The sequence below is a fragment of the Vidua chalybeata genome, chromosome Z, assembly GCF_026979565.1.
Source record: "Vidua chalybeata isolate OUT-0048 chromosome Z, bVidCha1 merged haplotype, whole genome shotgun sequence".
Classification (NCBI taxonomy): Eukaryota; Metazoa; Chordata; class Aves; order Passeriformes; family Viduidae; genus Vidua; species Vidua chalybeata.
Window position 1 is genome coordinate 22,455,219 of NC_071570.1, and position 20,039 is coordinate 22,475,257.

Below are 20,039 nucleotides of genomic sequence, written 5' to 3' on the forward strand. Positions count from 1 at the left end.
TGAAATCCCAAAGCTTTACAGCTAAAGAAAAGCACAAAATTTGTAGCAGAAAATAATGATTGCATCTGGACTATGTGGTCTCGTAGGGTTTTTTATCACTGATAATACTACCACTGCTGTCAGAAGGAGCGATACAAAACCAGAATGTTTGGAACCAAGGGATTACTGTAAGAAACATCCATACTTTATTTGCCAGTTTAGCCAGAAGACCTCTTGCTACTGTGAAAAACCCTAAGACTCTAAACTTTATCATGGCTAGCTCTGTGACAGTTTATATACATTAATATCTTTCCAATCTTATTATTTTGTCCTTATTGCATTCAAATACCAATGCTGCTGTATATATGTCAGATTTGATGTATCAGAATTACCTTCCCTAGACTCAATCTGCATTATTACTTAGGTTTGAATCTGATTTACTTTGATTTCATACACAGTAACATTCCAATAAAAAGATGGTGATTTTGCTGCTCTTTCCACAAGGGGTGTATTTTGCTTTATTATGTAAAAGCATTTATTTATGAGATACATAGTATTGCTCTGCAACTGCCGCCTGAGCAAACAATACAGTGTGCATATAATAGAATTAACTTACTGTTTTTTATAGGTCTCAGGCGAGCTGGTCATAAACTACATCATGATCTGTTCTTTGATACCTTGACGATCACGTGTGGATGCTCAGTCAAAGAGGTTTTGGACAGGGCAGCTCTTAGAAAGATAAATTTTCGGATTTATAGTGATGGCAGAGTAAGCAACTTTCTAAACCTTTGATAAATTCAGAAATTTTGTAGTATGACATTTTCTTCATTAAGTTTCTAATCATTACATGTGCTAAACAGAACAAAATTATTTACGATCTTGTAATTTTCTTAGATATATCCACCAAGTATAAAGATAATATAAAGGATGAACTTGTTAAGTGACATACTGAACTTCCAGAAATAATGACTGTGTTTTCATTTTATGCCAATTAAAAAGATTTTCTATTTTTTTCCATGTTAAATATGCTACTAAGGGGTAGAGTGGAGATACTCTAAAATTTAATGATGAAATGCAAGGTGACATCCAGAATTCAGGTCCTATGGCAGTGTTTGAAGGCAGACTGAAATCTAAACCACATTTTGGTTGGCACTAAGGAGTCTTCACAAAGTGTAGTATGTTCTGTAAATTGGAATGGGGGAAGGGGTGTCACAGGAAAATGGGCAATTTTCCTAGTAAGTATAAAACACTTAGAAACACTAGAAAGGAGGTAATGAGTTTCAAAGCTTCTGAGCCATCTGGTTTGGATGGTTTAGGAGGGTATAGGAAGGAACTGGAAAATGTTATATAAATAAAATAAATTTATATATCATAATTACCTCTAAATATGTATGTTTACATATTGTTGGGTAGATTGATTTTCTTTCCCCCTCTTGTGTTTCTGGAAAGCTTTTCTTGACCAAAACAAATGTACTATGTCTCTAGAATAAAGAGCTTTGAGTAATTACTGGTGCTTTTATCCATAGCTTGGAGTATCACTTGATGAAACTGTAAATGAGAAAGATCTAGATGACATATTATGGATTTTTGGTTGCGAGTCTTCTTCTGTAAGTACATTATAGGTCATGTGGATTAAATTATCTGAATGTTTTCAGAGTTCAGCAAAAACCAAAACTGGTCTTGTATAGAGGTTTCTATATGATGACCATTTGTTAAATATTGAGAATTTCAGATCCTCTCTTAAATAAAGAGATAGTGTTAAATAAAGGATTTCTATAATGTCATTTTCTGGTTGCAACACTTAGATCTTTCAGTCAGCTTGGACACTTTGCATTTAGGGTTATTACTTCTTCTGTAATGTTTAGGACATGGGGTCAGTTATTTCTTTCCTCACTGGAATTTTTGTTGCATGTCATTAGCATTTAGCAGCAATATCTACAAGATGAGGACTACTGAGACATTAAAGCTACCCAGTTTTAATATATTGCTATTGTCTTGCTAGGTATATACAGATACATATGATATTAAAGGTGGGGGTTTTGCCTTAAAAGCTGAATAAATCCTGAGGTAAACTGGTTCATAAGCTAGTTCTAATGGAAGTTGACTGCAAAAAAAAATTTCCTTGAAAATATTTGACTCTATTTCTTTTTGTTGAAGGAGCTAATTGCTGAAGGTATGGGTGAGGAAACCAAAGGCATCCTTAGCACACCATTTAAGAGAACTTCCAAATTCTTGACACACCAGGTTTTCAACAGGTATGTGAATGTATGATTGCTACTTTTAGGGAATCTGAATGTATGTCTGCTATTTTTAGGGAATCTGAAATAACTCCTTTCAAAACCAGCAGTGGAGTCAGTTGAGGACAGTTTTGTACCTAGATCCATACAGTAACTTGTTACTCTAAAATAAGATATTTAGTAGCATTTGTAGTTATCCTCTCATTTTAAATGAGCAGAGCAATAGTCATGACCACTGAGGGAATGTGTCTTTCCATTAATCTGTTGCATTGTACAACCTACCATTTGAGGACATGGTATCCTTGTATTCCATATTTACTGATAGTGTTATTGAGATAATAATAAGCATTTTTAATCTGTGTTGCTATTAGCAAGCTTAAAGTGCCAGTTTGAAAATAACTATTTAGTATATATTAATAACTGTCCTCAGTCTTACTTCTTTTTTGTGTTCTTTTCCTTTGTAACAGCTGGTACAGCTGATCTGCTTGCCTTAACACTGTGTTTTGTGTTCTCCAGCTATCACTCTGAGACAAACATTGTGCGGTACATGAAAAGATTAGAAAACAAAGATATTTCCCTTGTTCACAGCATGATTCCTTTGGTAGGTATTTACCAAAAACAAAAAGACAAAAAATTATGTATTTACCTATGTATTTGTGTATTTCAAGAAATACTGATGTGTGTTTGTATTTTTAGGGGTCCTGCACAATGAAGCTCAATAGTTCAGCTGAACTCACAGTAAGTTGCAATCATACTTGATATCCACATGAGTAAACTATGTAGCCTGTGTCATTCTAGAGAAGTAAAGCCTCCTCTTGGTCTAATACTCCAGCTGAGGAGGCAGTTTCAGAGGTAGCTGAAGTCATCCTCTCCCTTTTCCACTAAGAAAATGTTCTGAAAAGCACAAGTAGGACTGCAACAACAGTAGGAAAGTATGTGGTCTTGAGGACTCCATTTTGAAAAAAATGATGAAAATAATTTTTGGAATTAGGTATCACAGTTCTGTTCCCTCAAGCAATGTTGCATTACCTAACTTCTGTCTGCTTTACAAATCTTAAAATCAAATCCTCAGAAATATGGAAAGAGTCAGATGGGACTGACAATTCATGCTTCTTTTTCAGTTTACAATTTCTTAGGATAATTCCCTTTCCCCCAGCTGAAGAGTCCCCAGATGTCTTCATTTTTCTAGCTGATAGCACATGAAGCAGAGCTCTAGCCAGGCTATTTGATTACCAGATGACTTTTTGACTTGGAACGAGCTTCCTTTGCTCTCTTCCTGTTGTCTTCTCACTTTCATCTTTCACTAGTTTCCTTCGTCCCCTTTCTCTCACTGCTTTTTCTCTCTACCTTCACGGTTTTACGTCTTGTATATTTCCTTTAAGTGAAACTAATACTATTCCAGACAACTCCTCTCTGTTTACCCTGTGATCTCAGCTCTATGTAAGGGTAGGTGAAACTAAGTAGTAAGAGAAATTAAGAATTTTAAAGCATATTCTTAATGTTCAAAAAGAGTTACTGAAAATTATAGAATCATTTACATTGGAAAACACCCTTTAGATTAAGTCCAGCTGTTAACCTGGCACTGCTGAGTCCATCACTAAATCATGTTCCTGATCACCATATCTACATATCTTATAAACATTTTCAGGGTTGTTGACTTCGGCAGTTCTTGAGGGGGGCTGTTCAAATGCTTGTTATCCCCTTCTGTGAATACATTTTTCTTTATATCCAGTCTTCAATCTCTTGTATTATCAGTTACTACCTGGGAAGAGACTGACCCCCACCTAGCTACAGCCTCCATTCGGGCAGTTGTAGGATTGTTGATGGTGTGTCCAGGGTCCTAGGCTCATGTGCACTGAGGTTTCTACCTTTCTATGGATGAGTTTTCCCAAGCCTGAAGATAAGTTTCTTGCTCTCTATGCAAATTAATTATCAGGCATAGTCCATGCACAGTTCTTCTAGGCCTTTCTGGAAATGGGTCAGAGGGCTTTGGATGTTTTTTGGTGGTCTTGATTCCCCCCACTGGATCAAACTTTGGTGAACAGTCCGTGCCCTCTTCTCAACCTCATTGGTGCACTTGTGCTGTACTGTGTTGTGCTGAGTATATACAGAAGCCAGAACGAGGACTGTTGTCCCAGGAAAGTGTTCTACCTCCACCTCCATGTGGCCCCCTTCTCCACCTGCATCCTGTTCTTTCTTGCCCATTTACACAGTCTGCTCTTACCAACAATCCTTGGCTGGCTTCACAGGTATCTGTCCATCAGTGTTTGAGACTTACACATTGCCATTGACTTACACAAAAGCAGTGTCTTCTAGGATTTTGCACCATCCCATGACTTAAACATCAACATAGACATGGTGATCTGTTGAGAAGGGAAAAAAAGAACAAAGAAAAAGGGGCAAATGTGTTCTATAAGCTACTTCTAAGCTTTGGGGGTAATCTTTTTATAATACCCCAAATCTTTATGTGTAATCTGATTACCAAAATAAAAAGCTAAAAGGTTAACATTAAATCAGTTAACATTAGACCTTACTGAACCTCACATGACTGGCCTTAGCCTCATCAATCCAGCCTGTCCAGATTGCTCTGTAGAGCCTTCTCAGCCTCCAGCAGATCAACATACTTGGTGTTTGATACTTAATTGACCACAGGGCAACTTCTTTCCTTCACAGAGTTTAACAGAGCAGAGTTGTCTGTAGAGTATTTTGTTACAGCATTCTTTATATATTTGTTTGGGGTTTTTTTATAGCCTATTACATGGAGAGAATTTGCCAACATCCACCCTTTTGTTCCTCTGGATCAAGCTCAAGGGTATCAGCAGCTTTTCAAGGATTTAGAGAAGGACCTATGCGAAATTACAGGCTATGACAAAATCTCCTTCCAGCCGAATAGGTAGGAACTTCTTCTCTGAGTGTTTGCATCTTGAGACATGATACCAAAAACTCATCTCCAAAGAAAATGTGCAAGCCAAAAATGGAAGACTTTTCTAAAATAAATTTTTTCTTGAATGCCAGATTTCTAAGTAGTTGTTTTTTTAAAAAAACTACAGTATCTTATTTTGTCTCATCTCTTCTGAAAGTTTAATGATTTGGTCTTTATATTTCTTTTAATATTTTCCCGTATGAACTGAACTGAAAATAAAGATTTGGAATAGGAATAACATGTATGAGCTGCCAGGTGATTAATTGTTGAAACTGGTAGTTAGTGCACTAGGTTTGACTAAAGAATGCCTAAGATCTGTATGCTCACTGAAATTAATACAGTATCATTTAATGAGTACTGCTGCAGCCTGTTTATGTTGACTAGCAGTTCTAATACAAACTGAAAAGCAATAACTTACTCTACACTAAGCTTGTCACTGAAAGACCTTTTATGTTTCATGATATCCACTTCGGTACGCATTTTGATATTAGTTTGCCTCACTGTAATCAAGCACAGAGTCCCCTGCTAGGTGCAGAAATGTGGATCCACTCAGTCACGAGAAGGATTTAAAATCGTAGTATAAACTTATAAAATGGCATTACCTTTGTCATCTACTCTTTTCATTTACATCTAGCTGTTAATTTAAGCATGTCCATTTATGATTTTATCTTAGGAATGTGCTCCTTTTAATTTGCTGACATTTACCTGAAGTCATGGGAAAGGGTTAGGGGTGAACAGTTTTGAAGTTCTGTCAGAGGTGGCACTTCCTGGTTTGTGAGCTGTGTAACAGTGTTTGTGTTCTTGTTGAAGTGGAGCCCAAGGAGAGTACGCAGGCTTGGCTGCAATCAAAGCTTATTTAAATGCCAAAGGAGAACGTCATAGAACCGTAAGTGTCTATGTCATGTGGGGAAGAGGGTTGAGTGGGAAGTGGAGAGTTGATTCAGCAGCTGGGACTCACCTAGAGAGAAATTAGGTTGTGTATTGTCACTTCTGATAAGCTTTCAGTACTCTATGCTTCCCGCCAGGATCCTTGGTAACATCTTAAAAGTTTTTACAGACAGTGAGAATGACACAGGCAAAGGTGATTGTACTGAGTCTGGCTAGGGTGGACTTAACTTTCTCCACATGAATTGTGGACAAAGCACTGTTCATAACACAAGGGTCTCTTGGCAAATGGTGAACAGTGCTTTCACAGTGTCAAGGCTTTCTCCCTATGCCACCACCCTGTCCTGACCCTGTCCTTTCCCAGCAAGGAGGCTGGGTGTCAGCAAGGTGCTGGGAGAGACACAGCCAGGACAGCTGACCCTGGCTGACCAAAGAGATGTTGGTGCCATATAATGGTATGCTCAACAACAAAAGCTCAGGGGAAGGAGGGCAAAGCAGGAAAGGTCATGCTTATGGCATTTTAATTCCCAAGCAATATGATATGTGATCAGTCATGGGAAGTTGGGAAGTCAGGAAGGAAGGAAATTAAGATATATTTAAATTTTCATCTGAAACCCTCTCACTCTTGAAAGATGATGAACTGTTGTTCCATATTCACAGTTGACATATCATGTGTTAATTCTGGGATTATTTATTATATTATTATCCATTCTCATTTCCTAGATGGATTCTAGTTATTTGTCCATCCTTCTCAAAAAAACCTATTTTATAACTTTGTTTATCTTTAAAGCTTTTGTGTTCCTTTTATTTTTTTTTCCTCTTACTCCCTTTCTAGTTTTTGATGCAGTTGCTTTCTTTCCCACTAAAAAAGTTAGATTTTTTAGTAGCAGTAGGTTCAAAGCTAAAGATCACAGTTGTGGGTTGTTAAGATGTGCTTTATGTGTCATACTTTAGATCTATCTGCCTCCAGTATACATATACTGCTTTGAATGCTGCCCCTCAGTACTGTGGGTCCTTTTCTGAACTCTGCAATCAGTTCTTTTAGTGACCTGGGAGGTTTTGTATTAACAGGATATTTGGCATTGCACAGTGTGTCTCCATTATAAACACGATTATGAGTAATTTTAAATGTTAGAGAACCAGCATAGATATTTATAATATTCTATTAGTATGACCTTTCCATACAGTGAAAACTATTTTTCTTTTCTTTAACATGTGTTCATGAAGTATTTATCCACATGTACCTTCCCATTTAACCCACTGGAAGTTAGTTTAGGAACATTTTTTGGGACCACATAAAAAATTTCTTGGAAATCTGAGACTACTTAGGTCTTCTTTTTTTCACATACCCATACAGTTGGCTTTAAACAGAAGGAAAAAAGTCCTTCCTTAGTGTAATAGAATACATACCCTTTGAACCTGATTTTATCCTTGGCTTTGGGACTCATTTGTCTTCTCAAAATGAAGCATCACTACCCTGGCCTCCTGGGAACTATAGCTTCTGTGTGAGGAAACCATCTAAAATGGAATGTGAGTGCTCTCTTCTTCTCTCTCTGTTTCTTTGTTGCATCCAGACCACATCAGAAGGCAACCACTCTTTACAGTTACAAACTTTGTTTAGTGAGTAGTTTTACTCAGTGGGAAGTGAAATAAGGTTAAAATTTTATTCCTTGGAGAGTTGCCTTCTGATTGTCTGCGTGTCATCTGCCATTTCTCTTATTCTGTGCAAGATCCTTAGGCTTCTCTGAGTGTCTGTGGATCCTTCTGTGGTCTGAAAATACCCAGAGGTGAACTGCACAGGAGAGCCTGGGGGCTGCTTGCACTTCACTCACACTTTACAGATTTCAAATGTTACAGGAAAATCATGGTACTCTTGGGAAAGAGTAAAAAGGAATAAGAAACCAAGAAAGCCCATAAAATGTTGGCCTTTCAGCTGAAGCGCTTTTTTCTCCTAGGCTGGAGATTAAACCAGCAGCTCAAGGTTCTTTTAGTTGGCCGTGTTTGGATTTGGTGCCCTCTTGTGGGAAAGAAGTATGGACATGAACTGACAGCTCACGTGCCTGTTTTTTTGTGTGATCAATGATGCCTGTACCCAGCAGGCCTTGGTGGCCATATGGAGCCACTTTACATTTCAGCTGTGCAGATAAAATGGCTACAGATGTGGCACAGTTCTTCCTGGCACTGGCGCTGGGATCTCTGTGTTCCTGGTGTTTTGAAGTATTCACATTTATCTCAGCATCTCTGTGGATAATAGAGTTCCACAAGCCATCATGCAGTTTCTTAGGAAAATAAAGTAGAAGAAAAATAATTTTGATTTTGTTTGTTTTGTTGATTAGTTGGTTGGTTGGGGTTTTGTGGGTTTTTTTGTTTAGTTGGGGTTTTTTTGTTTGTTTGATTTGGTTTTTTTGAGAAATATTTATTGTCTGTAGAAAGGGTGGAATTACTAAAAAATGTCTGCAAATATCCTGACACGTGCACCATTTTTCTATGACTGACAAGAGCCTACCTTATTTAAGCAGAAGTGCTTATATTTTTTTTTTTCTTTTAAAGTTAACTGGCATGCAAGTAGCTCTGAGTTACTCATCTATAGCCAAAATTTTTTGGTCTAAATTTTTGTTTTGAACAGAATAAAGAAGAAAAAGCTTTGGAAGCCAGAAGAAATTGTAGTGGAAATTTGGAATGAGGCAGTTTTTCCTTTCAAGTCATTGTACATATTGAGACTGATAACTGTAAAAAAAAAATAGTGTTTTAAAAAAAGGTGGGGTGAGGCAAAATTTTGAGTATCTGAAATAATATTCTGGAATTGCATCCCTAAATGCGATAATGCAGCAAATGAAACTTTGGTAATGAGTATTTAAATGCTGATACCTGAATGGATTTTCTTAAAAAAATTAGTTGCATTGTTCCGCAAAAGAGACAAATTGCTGGTACCATCAGGATTTCTTTTCAAAATTTGATAATGAATTGTAGCTGAGTATAGACCATAGAACATTAATATTTTTTAAACTAGTTATACTTTAGGCTCTGTTTTGCTTTCCCTTCCAAGGTTTGCCTTATTCCTAAATCTGCTCATGGTACTAATCCAGCAAGTGCACAAATGGCAGGGATGAAGATTCAGCCAATTGAAGTGGATAAAAATGGGAGCATTGATATTTCTCATTTAAAAGCAATGGTGAGTATTTAATTATCTTTGATTTTCAAGGAACACTTCTCTGAACGTAATAGCGTTGGGAGCTGAATCATATTTTTCTACAAGAAAAAATAAAGCAATAATAGTGAATACGTACTTTGATTTTTTTTTTCGTCACTCAGACTCTAACTATATGACAATTGTAAGATTTATTTTAATTTGAGGATCTTTGCAGGATTTGCTCAAAGAGTCTTTGTACACAGTAGACTCTTTTATAGCAGACCCTTTTGGTCCACAGCTAGTACTGGAAATGAACAAGCCATGTTCATGAATATGAAGCATTTGAAACTGCATTTCAGCCTTCTTTTAGAAAAGTTCAAGTCCACCTCTGCTGGGGAAATTGTTGCTAGGCAACTACTTTTTTTCCTCTTTTTTAAACTGTATTGACTGCAGGTGAATCTTACAATGCAAGGGATTAGCAGGACACATTTCCACATTTGAACAAACTTTATGGTAGTCACAGAACTCTATTGCTGAAAGTAGGGGGAATGGTCATTATTGCACATTAACTTGAAGGCCTGATGTTCCATTTGGTTGTCTGAAGGTCCCAGAAGAGAGTGTTTTATACATATATATGTATGTGTGTGTATATGTATGTATGTACATATGTATATATATATATATATATATGCATGTGTATATACATACACACACACACACATATATATATATATATACTCACCTTTTAATACCTGCGTTCTTCCCTGAGTTAAAATTCTGATTTATTCAGAAATCACTCTTTTTCGTTATGCATGGCAGGAGGAAGGAGCCCAGTGTCCTTTGCTGACTATAAGTGACTTTGACTATCTGCTGATAGGCCTGCTTCCCATCTGTAAAACACTCTGACTTTATGCGTATTTTTTTTATAAAATCTTGAGAAGCTTTAGAAGCCTCAGTGACCTTTTTTTCTCTCCCCTCCCTGCCACCAGGTGGACAAGCACAAAGAGAACTTGGCAGCCATCATGATCACATACCCTTCCACCAATGGTGTGTTTGAAGAGGAGATTGGCGATGTGTGTGACCTCATTCACAAACATGGAGGCCAAGTTTACTTAGATGGAGCAAATATGAATGCTCAGGTACAACACCTAGGCAGATATTTTGCTACTGGGAGTCCTTGGAATGAAAATAGCACAGCAGTACTCAGTTCAGACCATAACACAGCTTCCATGCAAGATGCCACAGTGTTTGGGGGAGAATGAGACATTTCCAAGAACAGTAATTAAGATTAGATGATGAAAGTAATTATCTTTCACTTGATTTTCCCCTGAAATGTGCCATAAGATTTATGAGTTATTCACTGAAATGGACTTAGTCTGACTACCCTTTATCAAAGACATTCTTTACAGATGTAATAAAGAATTCCTAAACAAAATATTATTTGCATCAAGTTCTTGCTTATGATGCATCATGATAAAGAAAAACATAAAAGCATACACCATCGTTTTCAACCTGTTCTCCTTGCATTCAGTAATAGGTCCTAAATGGCATATGAAGAATGTTTTAAAACAGAGTGTTCCCTTTACAGGTTGGTCTGTGTCGTCCTGGAGATTATGGCTCTGATGTCTCTCATTTAAACCTTCACAAAACCTTTTGCATTCCCCATGGAGGAGGAGGACCTGGAATGGGACCAATTGGAGTGTGGGTATCTCTGTATTAGCCTTTATATTAAAAAAAAAAAAAAATATATATATATATATATCATGGCTAGGAGAGGTGTTACGTTGGTTGCAAACATCTGTCCTTCTCCAGCACAGTCATGTGCTGATCTCATAAATGATGGTACTCACCTGTGTCCCCAAACCCTGGCTTCTATGTTGGCCTTCTAGTGTGTATGGTGAAGCTCACTCAGCAATCCATTTTCCTGAGTAAGAAATGGACTTTTCAGCCCTGAGAAAAGGGTTGATAATACTGCATGTAGTCCAGAACACAGAAGTGTTCACACAAGCTGTGTGAATCTATCCTATAGAGCGTTCTTATTTCCTTAAAGGAAGACAATCTTAGTTGTTTAAAGAAATCAATTTTGATTTGGGTAATTCCATTAATATCTTGTGATAAGTTGAAAAACTGAGTGCCATCCTCCACTGGCACCAGTTGTGTTAAACTTTCTTTTGAAGAAGGCATAGATCAGACTTCCTAGAGGACTGTGACTGTAAGCAAGGTGAAGAGAAACTACTACTGAAACTGTCCAGATATGGTAACGCAGGAACACGTATTTAATCTCTAAAATCAATGTCTTTCTTTTAGGAAGAAACATTTGGCTCCCTACTTGCCTACTCACCCTGTGATCAAAATACAGCCGGATAAAGATGCATGTCCTTTGGGTACTGTCAGTGCTGCACCTTGGGGTTCCAGTGCTATATTGCCAATTTCCTGGGTGTATATCAAGGTATGCAGACTTTTATAAGGAGTATCAGATGAGGTTCTGTTTCTCTTTCAAATCCAGTGACCACTGGAAACACATGAACATCTCATTGTAAGATGTTTGCACAGACTGAAATGCAGTGAGATGAAGTGATAACAATCCAGTCATAGGTTATTTACATCCATCAAGCCTTCTTGTTTTATAGTAGGACAATGTTGCCATGAGAAAGAACAAAGGACAACTGCTGTATCTAACTCTTCTACCTCTTGTCTGAAATAGGTCTTGCGATAAGTTGACACCAGGCAGAAAACTGCAGTCAGGCTTCCACTTTCTGACACTGAAGTTTTCATGTTTAAATTACTGTTCAGCCAAGAGTATTTTCAATTGTATGATTCAGTATTGTTATACTTGACATATACAGAACATTCAATTTTACAATATCCTGAATTCCAGAGGATTTCACTGAGTTTGAAAACTGAACTTAGCTCTGGTTTTACATGTGAGACAGCTTGATAATGATCTATGTAATTTGTTAATCACTTGCAATTTAGTGATAAGCCAGCAAATATTTGGCTACGTGTATGGAAATACTTAGCCAACAGAGATGATTGTAGATTCAAATTCTATTTGATAGAAGGGTGTGCAGGGACTCTTGAGCTACATTAATGCTTCCAGTGATAGAGTTGGGGAAGAGTGAATGTAGGGGCAGTGTCATTCAGAGTACTTTGTTGCCAGTATGATACTCTAACCATGGAAACTTCCTCTGCTGGGGAAACCAGCTCTCCTGGAATTCCAAATGAGCAAATACGAACTGGTGCAATTTCCATTTTCAGTTGTGGGTAAAAATCACTTGTGACTCTAAGCTGGTTCCAATTACAGAATATTTAATCTATTAGAAATTTTTAAGGGGAGCTCTTTCCTCACAGTGCAAAATGCCATCTATTTACATTGTCCCACCTACAGTTCTCTGGACAGTCTTGCTGTGGAATGGAGACAGGTAGCCTGTGCCTTTTGACACTATTTGTGTTCTCTATTTTTTTAACTGTTTTCTATTCAGTTCAAAGCTTCTCAGTTTGAGGAAAGGTTTGGGACATTCAATTTGGACTTCAAGCTAAACCTCTTAAACAGCAGACACTCTCATAAACTACATACATCAAAGGTGCCCTTAGTCAATATCCAGTGCTTCTCTGTGAGTGTTGTGTGGAAAAGTGTAAACCGCAGAGTGACTGCCTTAGAACTAGCCAGGTGCATTGAGTTGCTGCTCTCATGCAGGAGCATACTTTGCTTGTTTTGGACCTGTTTTAGATCTGTTTCTTCATGTTACTTTTCTTTCAGACAATGGGAGCAAAGGGTCTGAAGCATGCTTCTGAGATTGCTATACTAAATGCAAATTACATGGCAAAGAGGCTAGAGAAGCACTACAAAATCCTTTTTAGAGGAGCAAGAGGCAAGTGTTAGACAATTTTCTGTCAGGCTTTTTTTTGGGGTTTTTTTGCCTCATGTAGAAGTTGGTTTGCAATAGAATTGTTGTGGGGTTTTTTTTCTGGTGGTTTTTGGTTTGTTTGGTTTTTTTTGGTTTGTTTGTTTTTTGTTTTTTGGGTTTTTTTTGTTTGTTTGTTTTTGGTGGTTTTTTTTTGTTTGTTTTTTTTGTTTGTTTGTTTGTTTTTTTTTTTGCTACGTGAGTGCTGATTTCAAACTTCTCTTGATGTTGTTCACAAGGAGAGAAATAACCTGCCACACTTCTATGGATATATTGCAATGAAACTGAGATACTTGGAAGTAGAAGAAAAGTAGTATCTGTTTGTAATTAGAAAAAGACAATGCCAAAATATAGAGTAAACCATTAGATTGTTCTCCTTGAAATTTAATGTCAGATTGATGAACATTAGAAAAAGGAAAACAACCAAGTTGAGACTTCCAAATCTCCATAACCAATGATGCAACAATTTAAGAACTGAAAGTAATTTTTGGACCTGTACTTCCCCTTGCACACTTCCTCTGAAAAAAAATCCCACCAAGTTTCCCTCATTTCTGCTCCTTGTTCACTGTGTGAGATAAGATAGAATTCCTTTGGCAATGCATGATATTTCAGCTACATTCTGGTTCCCTGTTTTGGCTCTCCAATCTTGCAACAGGACAGAAGTAATGAAGAAGAGATGAAAAAATTATTGTGGTGGTAGCATAACAATCAGAGAACTTATTTTGCTTGTTTAAGCTGAACAGTGTCGAAGAACATTTGAGTACAATATATATTATCTCCAAAATATATATCTTAAATTTAATGGCGTACACCTTGGTAAAACCTGCAAGTTGTACTTTAATAGAAGCAAATAAAAATTGCAAATTTTGAAGGATTTAACAGTGTAATGGGAGGTTCTCCAGAATCATGGATATAAAAATACAGACAACTTCTGTCTTTAGCCTCTTTATAAAAGAAGATTTGAGCTTTGCTCTGGCATAAGATAAAACTGATTATCTTGATCAATTTAAGATAGCCTAAGACCCAAATGGTGTTGGACCACTGACAAATCTGGTCATTTTTCCAGAGAACTTGTAAATTGTAGGAGCTACTTTGACCACTCATTCCTAGTTCTGATCTGACCTCTAAATGAGGCGTGTTCTTAATGTTATGTGGGACTCAAAGGGTCAGTCTTCAAAAACTGGGTTGTATTATCTCTTACCTGGTAATTTCTTAGATTTGAGGTTTTGCCCAAGTGGATATTTTTGAGTTTGTCTTTTTGCCGTGTTCTCCACAATACCAATCAGAATAGACAGATTTGTAAATTGCATTGTTCTATTAAGTAAGACTAGTGTTCACCTTTTTATTTACAGGTTATGTAGCCCATGAATTCATTTTGGATACAAGACCATTCAAAAAAACAGCAAACATTGAAGCCGTAGATCTTGCTAAAAGGCTTCAGGATTATGGTAAGTCAAATGTCTGTTCTTTAAAATAGCAGTGCAAGTGAAAATTTTCTAAATCTCTTCTAAAGGGAGACACAAACATTCAAGTTCTGTGCTTATGGATGGTGACTCTGTCACAATTATTTCAGGCTTCCTCATTTTCTTTAAGGGCTTGGAGAGATAGATATTTGCATATACTGAGTTGTAGTAGGTACTTCTGACTCTGCCACTACTTTACAGTTTTGTAAACTGCCCCATCAAATTACTGGTTACATGATTCTCAACTGTTTGGAGCCAGTAGGTTGAAGTCAAAAGCTTAATAAGATTCCAACAAAGCAAAACAAAACAAAATAGGAAGGTAAAAAAACCTTTTTAAGTAGGATAATAAGATTTGAACAGTTCCATGCTGATATAGTTTATGCAGTTTTGTACACATACTCTTAAGGATCTGATTGTGGTTGCTTTTTGGCTGCCAAACAAGAGGACCCATTGAGCGACTTGATCCTATAGAACTGTGCTTCTAATGAATATGCATGAAAGCTGTTAAAACCCTAACCAGTAATACCTCTTCAGTGAAATAATCCAAAGCCTAATTGTGACACTAGAAAACCCACCCTTCCTGCTCTTTGTAAGTGAGCCTTAAATATTGTGCACCACTTTAAACAGACTTTTCAGTAAGTATAGAGGTGAGTTAGACAGTATATTAAAGTTTCTTTTTAATATACTGTTTCACTAAATCTATGTGTAGCTGTATTGTAAATAATACAGTGGTGTTACCCTTCAGTGCTAAAAATGAAGATACTTGAAAAATTTATTTTGCCTCTAAAGTACAGAGCCAACACTACCAATGAATTCAATCTCTATAGATTTTTTCTAGAGAAAGGACTGAATTTGTGAATCTGCTAATAGCTAATGCATGTATTATCTCATACTCTATTATCTGTAACTGATTTCTGCTATTGTCACCAGGTTTTCATGCTCCAACCATGTCCTGGCCAGTGGCAGGGACACTTATGATTGAACCTACAGAGTCTGAAGACAAAGCAGAGCTGGACAGATTTTGTGATGCCATGATCAGTATTCGGCAGGAAATTGCTGAAATAGAGGAGGGCAGGATGGACCCCCAAATTAACCCACTAAAGGTAAGATGGCATATAGAGCAAGGTGCCAGCATCAGTCTAAACCTTGAGACTGCCCAATTCCTGGTCTTTCAGTACTCTCAAAAGTAATGTGGCGCACAACAGTGAACACAAGACTTTCTTGAGAAACCTTTAACTTTTTCAAAATTGGAATTTTGACTTTTTCAAGTGAGAAGTCTTGCTGACAGAACAGACAAAATTATTTCCACAAGCACTAAATTTATATTTCAAGGCCATCTTAAAGTAAAAAAGGAGAAATTCTCATTTCACTGGCTGAAGACAGAAGTCTTGCTGACAGAACAGACAAAATTATTTCCACAAGCACTAAATTTATATTTCAAGGCCATCTTAAAGTAAAAAAGGAGAAATTCTCATTTCACTGGCTGAAGACAGAAACTGGAATGACCTTAATAATAAAATAAAGATTGAATTAATTATTTTAGCAATGCAGAACTGGTATCAGCTCAAGCTCTGTTCAACTCTTTTAATGCTGTACTGACTTTTTAAGTTTAGTGAAAAGCCAAAAGCATATTCAAGCCTTGGGTAACATCTTTAGGCAAACTGAAAGTCAGTAAATACTGACTTGCCTCCTGGCTTAATTCTGCCTTTTTTTTACCCCAGATAAACAGTGTTCTCTAGACAGTAAGTATTTATATGTGGTAATGTGAACTTGAAGAAGGCTTCACACTGATATGTTCAACTGAAATCAGTAATTTCTTGTTCTCAGCATGTCTTGTTTCTTGTAGATGTCACCACATACTCTGAACTGTGTCACCTCTTCCAAGTGGGATCGTCCCTACTCCAGAGAAGTGGCGGCATTCCCACTGGTGAGTACATAATAGGAACTTTGTGGTGTGGTAATATATAAATATGCTTTGTGCTCTGTAGTTTCCTAGTCAGTTAGAGATGAAGTAAGGTGGTAAGAATGAAAACTCCACAGCCATTATATTATTGCTCACTTTTTAAGTGTGTGAGCTCTCTCTACCACAGTTTCATTAGTTTAGCTTTTAAAGACAAGGAAAGAAGAACTCAAATGAAAAATAAAAAAACTCTCTACATATAGGTGCAGACCTGGATTTCTGAATCCTAGCACTTCAACCCTGAATATTCATTCCTATTGGAAACACCCTGTTTGTTTCAGGTTTGCACCAAGGGCTCCCAAAACAGTCCCACATGCTGACATTCAAAGCTTTGCTCAAAAGAACTTGCATAACGTGTGACCAGATTCCCCAAGGTCGGCATGGGGAAAGCAACACCAATAAGGGTCGGACTCTGATATCAGACTTCTAATTGCTTTCATATTCATAGCAGCTAAACGTACATGTAACCAACCTTTCTGCTCTGAAACTTAATTGCAAGTGTTTTAGTCATATGTACTGTTTCAAATAGTCAGAATTCAACTACACCACCATTCCACTTTCCTTTAAGTATTATATTATAACTATATTAAACAACACAGCAGGGTCCTCTGCTTTTCCTTCACTCCTAAGTGAAAGCCAGTTGTTCAAACGATAATAAAGTTTTCTTTCATCTCATGAAAACTGCTTCTTTGCAAGATTGTGTTAGAGGACATGACCATGCTTTTTTGAAAATCTAAGCATTCTTTTAACTGTCACTTCTATTTTACATGCTTGTTAACTTTCAGGGACTGCAAATAGACTTGAAGGATGACTTCACCTAAAAAATCCACTTGCACAGCAATTGTGGTTCTTCAAACTCCTAATGTCTATTATAATTTTGTAGCTTTATTTGGTATGAAAATTAAGATGGTTGGGTTCTTTTATCTCTCTTAGCCATTTGTGAAGCCTGAAAGCAAGTTTTGGCCCACAATTGCTCGCATTGATGACATATATGGAGATCAACATCTGGTTTGTACCTGTCCACCGATGGAAGCCTATGAATCTCCATTTTCTGAACAGAAGAGAGCATCTTCCTAAGACTGCTTCCAGCTGCCTGCACTTTTTACTCCATCAGAATGGCCTTTTCCTGATTTCCTGGGGATATTTATATTGTGTATATTTTGAATAATCACCATATTTGTTCATTGAACACAGCTCAGTTAAAATGTAAATACAATCAGTATGTTAGCTGTAAACAAAATGTGATTGTTCCACAGCAGTTGATGTTGGAAGTTGCCTTGATTTATCATTTTGTCTGTTTCATGTTAAAGTTTTAACAATTAACACCCAATTTGCAAGGTGGCATGGAAGATACAGTTAAAAAGTAGAAAAGATGCAGATACATAAGGCAAAACTAATAAATGTTAACTGCAGGATTAATTGTTTATATTTTGTAAAAAAATGAAGAAGTAGGTTTTTTAATTTACTTTACATGTTACCACTAACTAGCATTGCTAGTGTTAATATTTCATATTGATTTTTTTACCTATCAGTGTTAGTAGTCTAATAAAATTGGTCAGAATTTTAAGTGTTGTCATGTTTTGGATTTAAACTTTTCAGCTGTATTTGTCCAACAGAGCAGTATGAAATTACAGAGCTTGAGTTCTGATTTGTGACAATTGCCACAGCAGCAATAAACTTACACAAAGGAAAATACTGTCAGAGATTAATATTTAAATAAATCTCTGATTTATTTTTTTTAATGAGCCAAAATGATCCATTTTACCAAGCAGTAACAAACTTAATCTTGTTCTGTATCACATATTTTTTTCTTAGTGGTTCCATCTAATTCTCTCTTATTCTGGAGAAGGCATAAAAGACCATGAAGGCATAAAAGACTGTGAACTGCCTAGTATTACTTAAATCTTGGGTAAAAAATGTTCTCTTTCCACAGTTTCTCAAGTCACTCTCTGGCACTTTTTTATACAGAGCACTCAGTTTGCCCTACTTTATCTACAGCTTGTGTAAAAACTGATTCACAGCTTAAGCTTCAAGACCACCAACAGCACTGAGACTAGAGCCCTCCTGCAACACACAGTGCCACAATCACTCAGTAACCAAAGCTCACACCTTAAACAGGAGCCTTTTCCAGCATGTTCCAAATCAAATTTGCATAAAACTAATCCTCTCACTTGTTACACACTCAGATCTCTGTGCTATGAGCACATTTGAAAGGAACCTGCTCAGGTCCATGCAGAGCTGTCTGTCTGATATACATGAGCACCCCTGAAGGAACTAACTCATTCAGCCACTCAAAGCACAATTTTGGTGAATTTGGAAACAGGCACTCAGCAACACTGAGACAACAGAAGAGGACCACACAGTTCTGCACCTTACAACCATCCACTACTCAACTTCTTGAAGATCTACATGCACACTCAGCCTGGGAACTCTGAAGTGACACAAATGAGGCTGGTGTTCACAGCAATACTTTAAGTACCGTAAATTTTGTGTCTTTTACAGTGAAAGTTTTGGGACTGCAACTTTTTCATTACCTACCTTATGACTTCAGTGGGGGGCTTTACACAAAGAGACTGCAGATGATAGGAGACAGGAATGCCTTTCATTAAAGGAAAGTCAAGCCAGATACCGGTTTTTATGTGAAAAGCTGCACCTACATGTTAAATCACCTTAATACATAGTGAAGAAAATAATATTTTTTTACTCTAGAATTCACTATTGAAAAGGGTGTCTTTCAGTAGCTATTGATATAGTACAAAGCATCTAAAATATCATAAAAAGCCACTGCAGACTTATGTGAGGACAGTCTTCCTCTGTTTCCAGTCTTAATTCCACAGTCTTGACAAGCTACTTTTATGTTAAAAGCAGTTTCATATTGCTTGATTATGTCACTGAAAAAATATATTACAAATTGGTTTACATATTTTTGTATAAAGCAGATAATTTCCCACTGTTTATCTCAAACTGAGAAAATTTAGCTTGTGAATTAATTGGTAAAATCTATCCAATGGAAAACAAAGCATTAAAATATTTTACAGTACTGAACTAAAAGGTTGCAGGCCACAAGTTTTATGAACTACCACTCATGAGATGCAATGGCTGTTATGAAGGTGAAATCACATTGTTCTCTCCAGAAAATACTGAGCTACCTGTAGCACTGTGGGCCACAGGCTGTCACTGTAACCTCAGTGCCTACAGAATGAATCTGACTCATCCACCTGACTAACCACTGTGCAGGAATCCCACAGCTCCCAGCTGTGCTGACAGCCCTGAGTGACAGGCAGGGCTCCCTCCCACTCTGGGACATGGACAGAGCACTGCTATAGGCTGTAAGCAAGTCCATGGGTATCAGTGTCACCACTGGATCTTGATTTGGAGTTGTTCAGCCTTTTTTAAAATTAAGTGTTCTTTTCATTGAGAAATGAGTTAAGGAATATAAAGCCTCACACCTGAAAAATAAGGCCACCTAAGGAAAGCATTTAGTAATCTGAAAAATAAATTCTGTAAAAATCTCATTACTTAATTAAGTGGATAATAGTAAAAACAAAATTAGCAAA

The 20,039-nt window shown here is 37.0% G+C and overlaps 1 protein-coding gene across 2 annotated transcripts in view; it reads left to right on the forward strand.

Moving 5' to 3' along the window:
* Window positions 1-18,049, forward strand: part of GLDC (glycine decarboxylase) — a 39,259-nt gene extending 21,210 nt beyond the window's left edge. Inside the window, exons 10-25 of one of the 2 annotated variants that reach the window (XM_053932870.1) lie at window positions 608-747; window positions 1,506-1,586; window positions 2,137-2,234; window positions 2,733-2,817; window positions 2,913-2,954; window positions 4,967-5,109; window positions 5,950-6,025; window positions 9,071-9,196; window positions 10,144-10,293; window positions 10,743-10,855; window positions 11,462-11,603; window positions 12,915-13,026; window positions 14,412-14,507; window positions 15,453-15,625; window positions 16,369-16,449; window positions 17,416-18,049. In XM_053932870.1, the coding sequence (XP_053788845.1) occupies window positions 608-747; window positions 1,506-1,586; window positions 2,137-2,234; window positions 2,733-2,817; window positions 2,913-2,954; window positions 4,967-5,109; window positions 5,950-6,025; window positions 9,071-9,196; window positions 10,144-10,293; window positions 10,743-10,855; window positions 11,462-11,603; window positions 12,915-13,026; window positions 14,412-14,507; window positions 15,453-15,625; window positions 16,369-16,449; window positions 17,416-17,559 (1,802 nt within the window). In that variant the 3' untranslated portion in view covers window positions 17,560-18,049. The remainder of the gene's footprint in view (window positions 1-607; window positions 748-1,505; window positions 1,587-2,136; window positions 2,235-2,732; window positions 2,818-2,912; window positions 2,955-4,966; window positions 5,110-5,949; window positions 6,026-9,070; window positions 9,197-10,143; window positions 10,294-10,742; window positions 10,856-11,461; window positions 11,604-12,914; window positions 13,027-14,411; window positions 14,508-15,452; window positions 15,626-16,368; window positions 16,450-17,415) is intronic. The other variant, XM_053932871.1, reaches the window with a different exon arrangement.
* The last annotated feature ends 1,990 nt before the right edge of the window (window positions 18,050-20,039 follow it).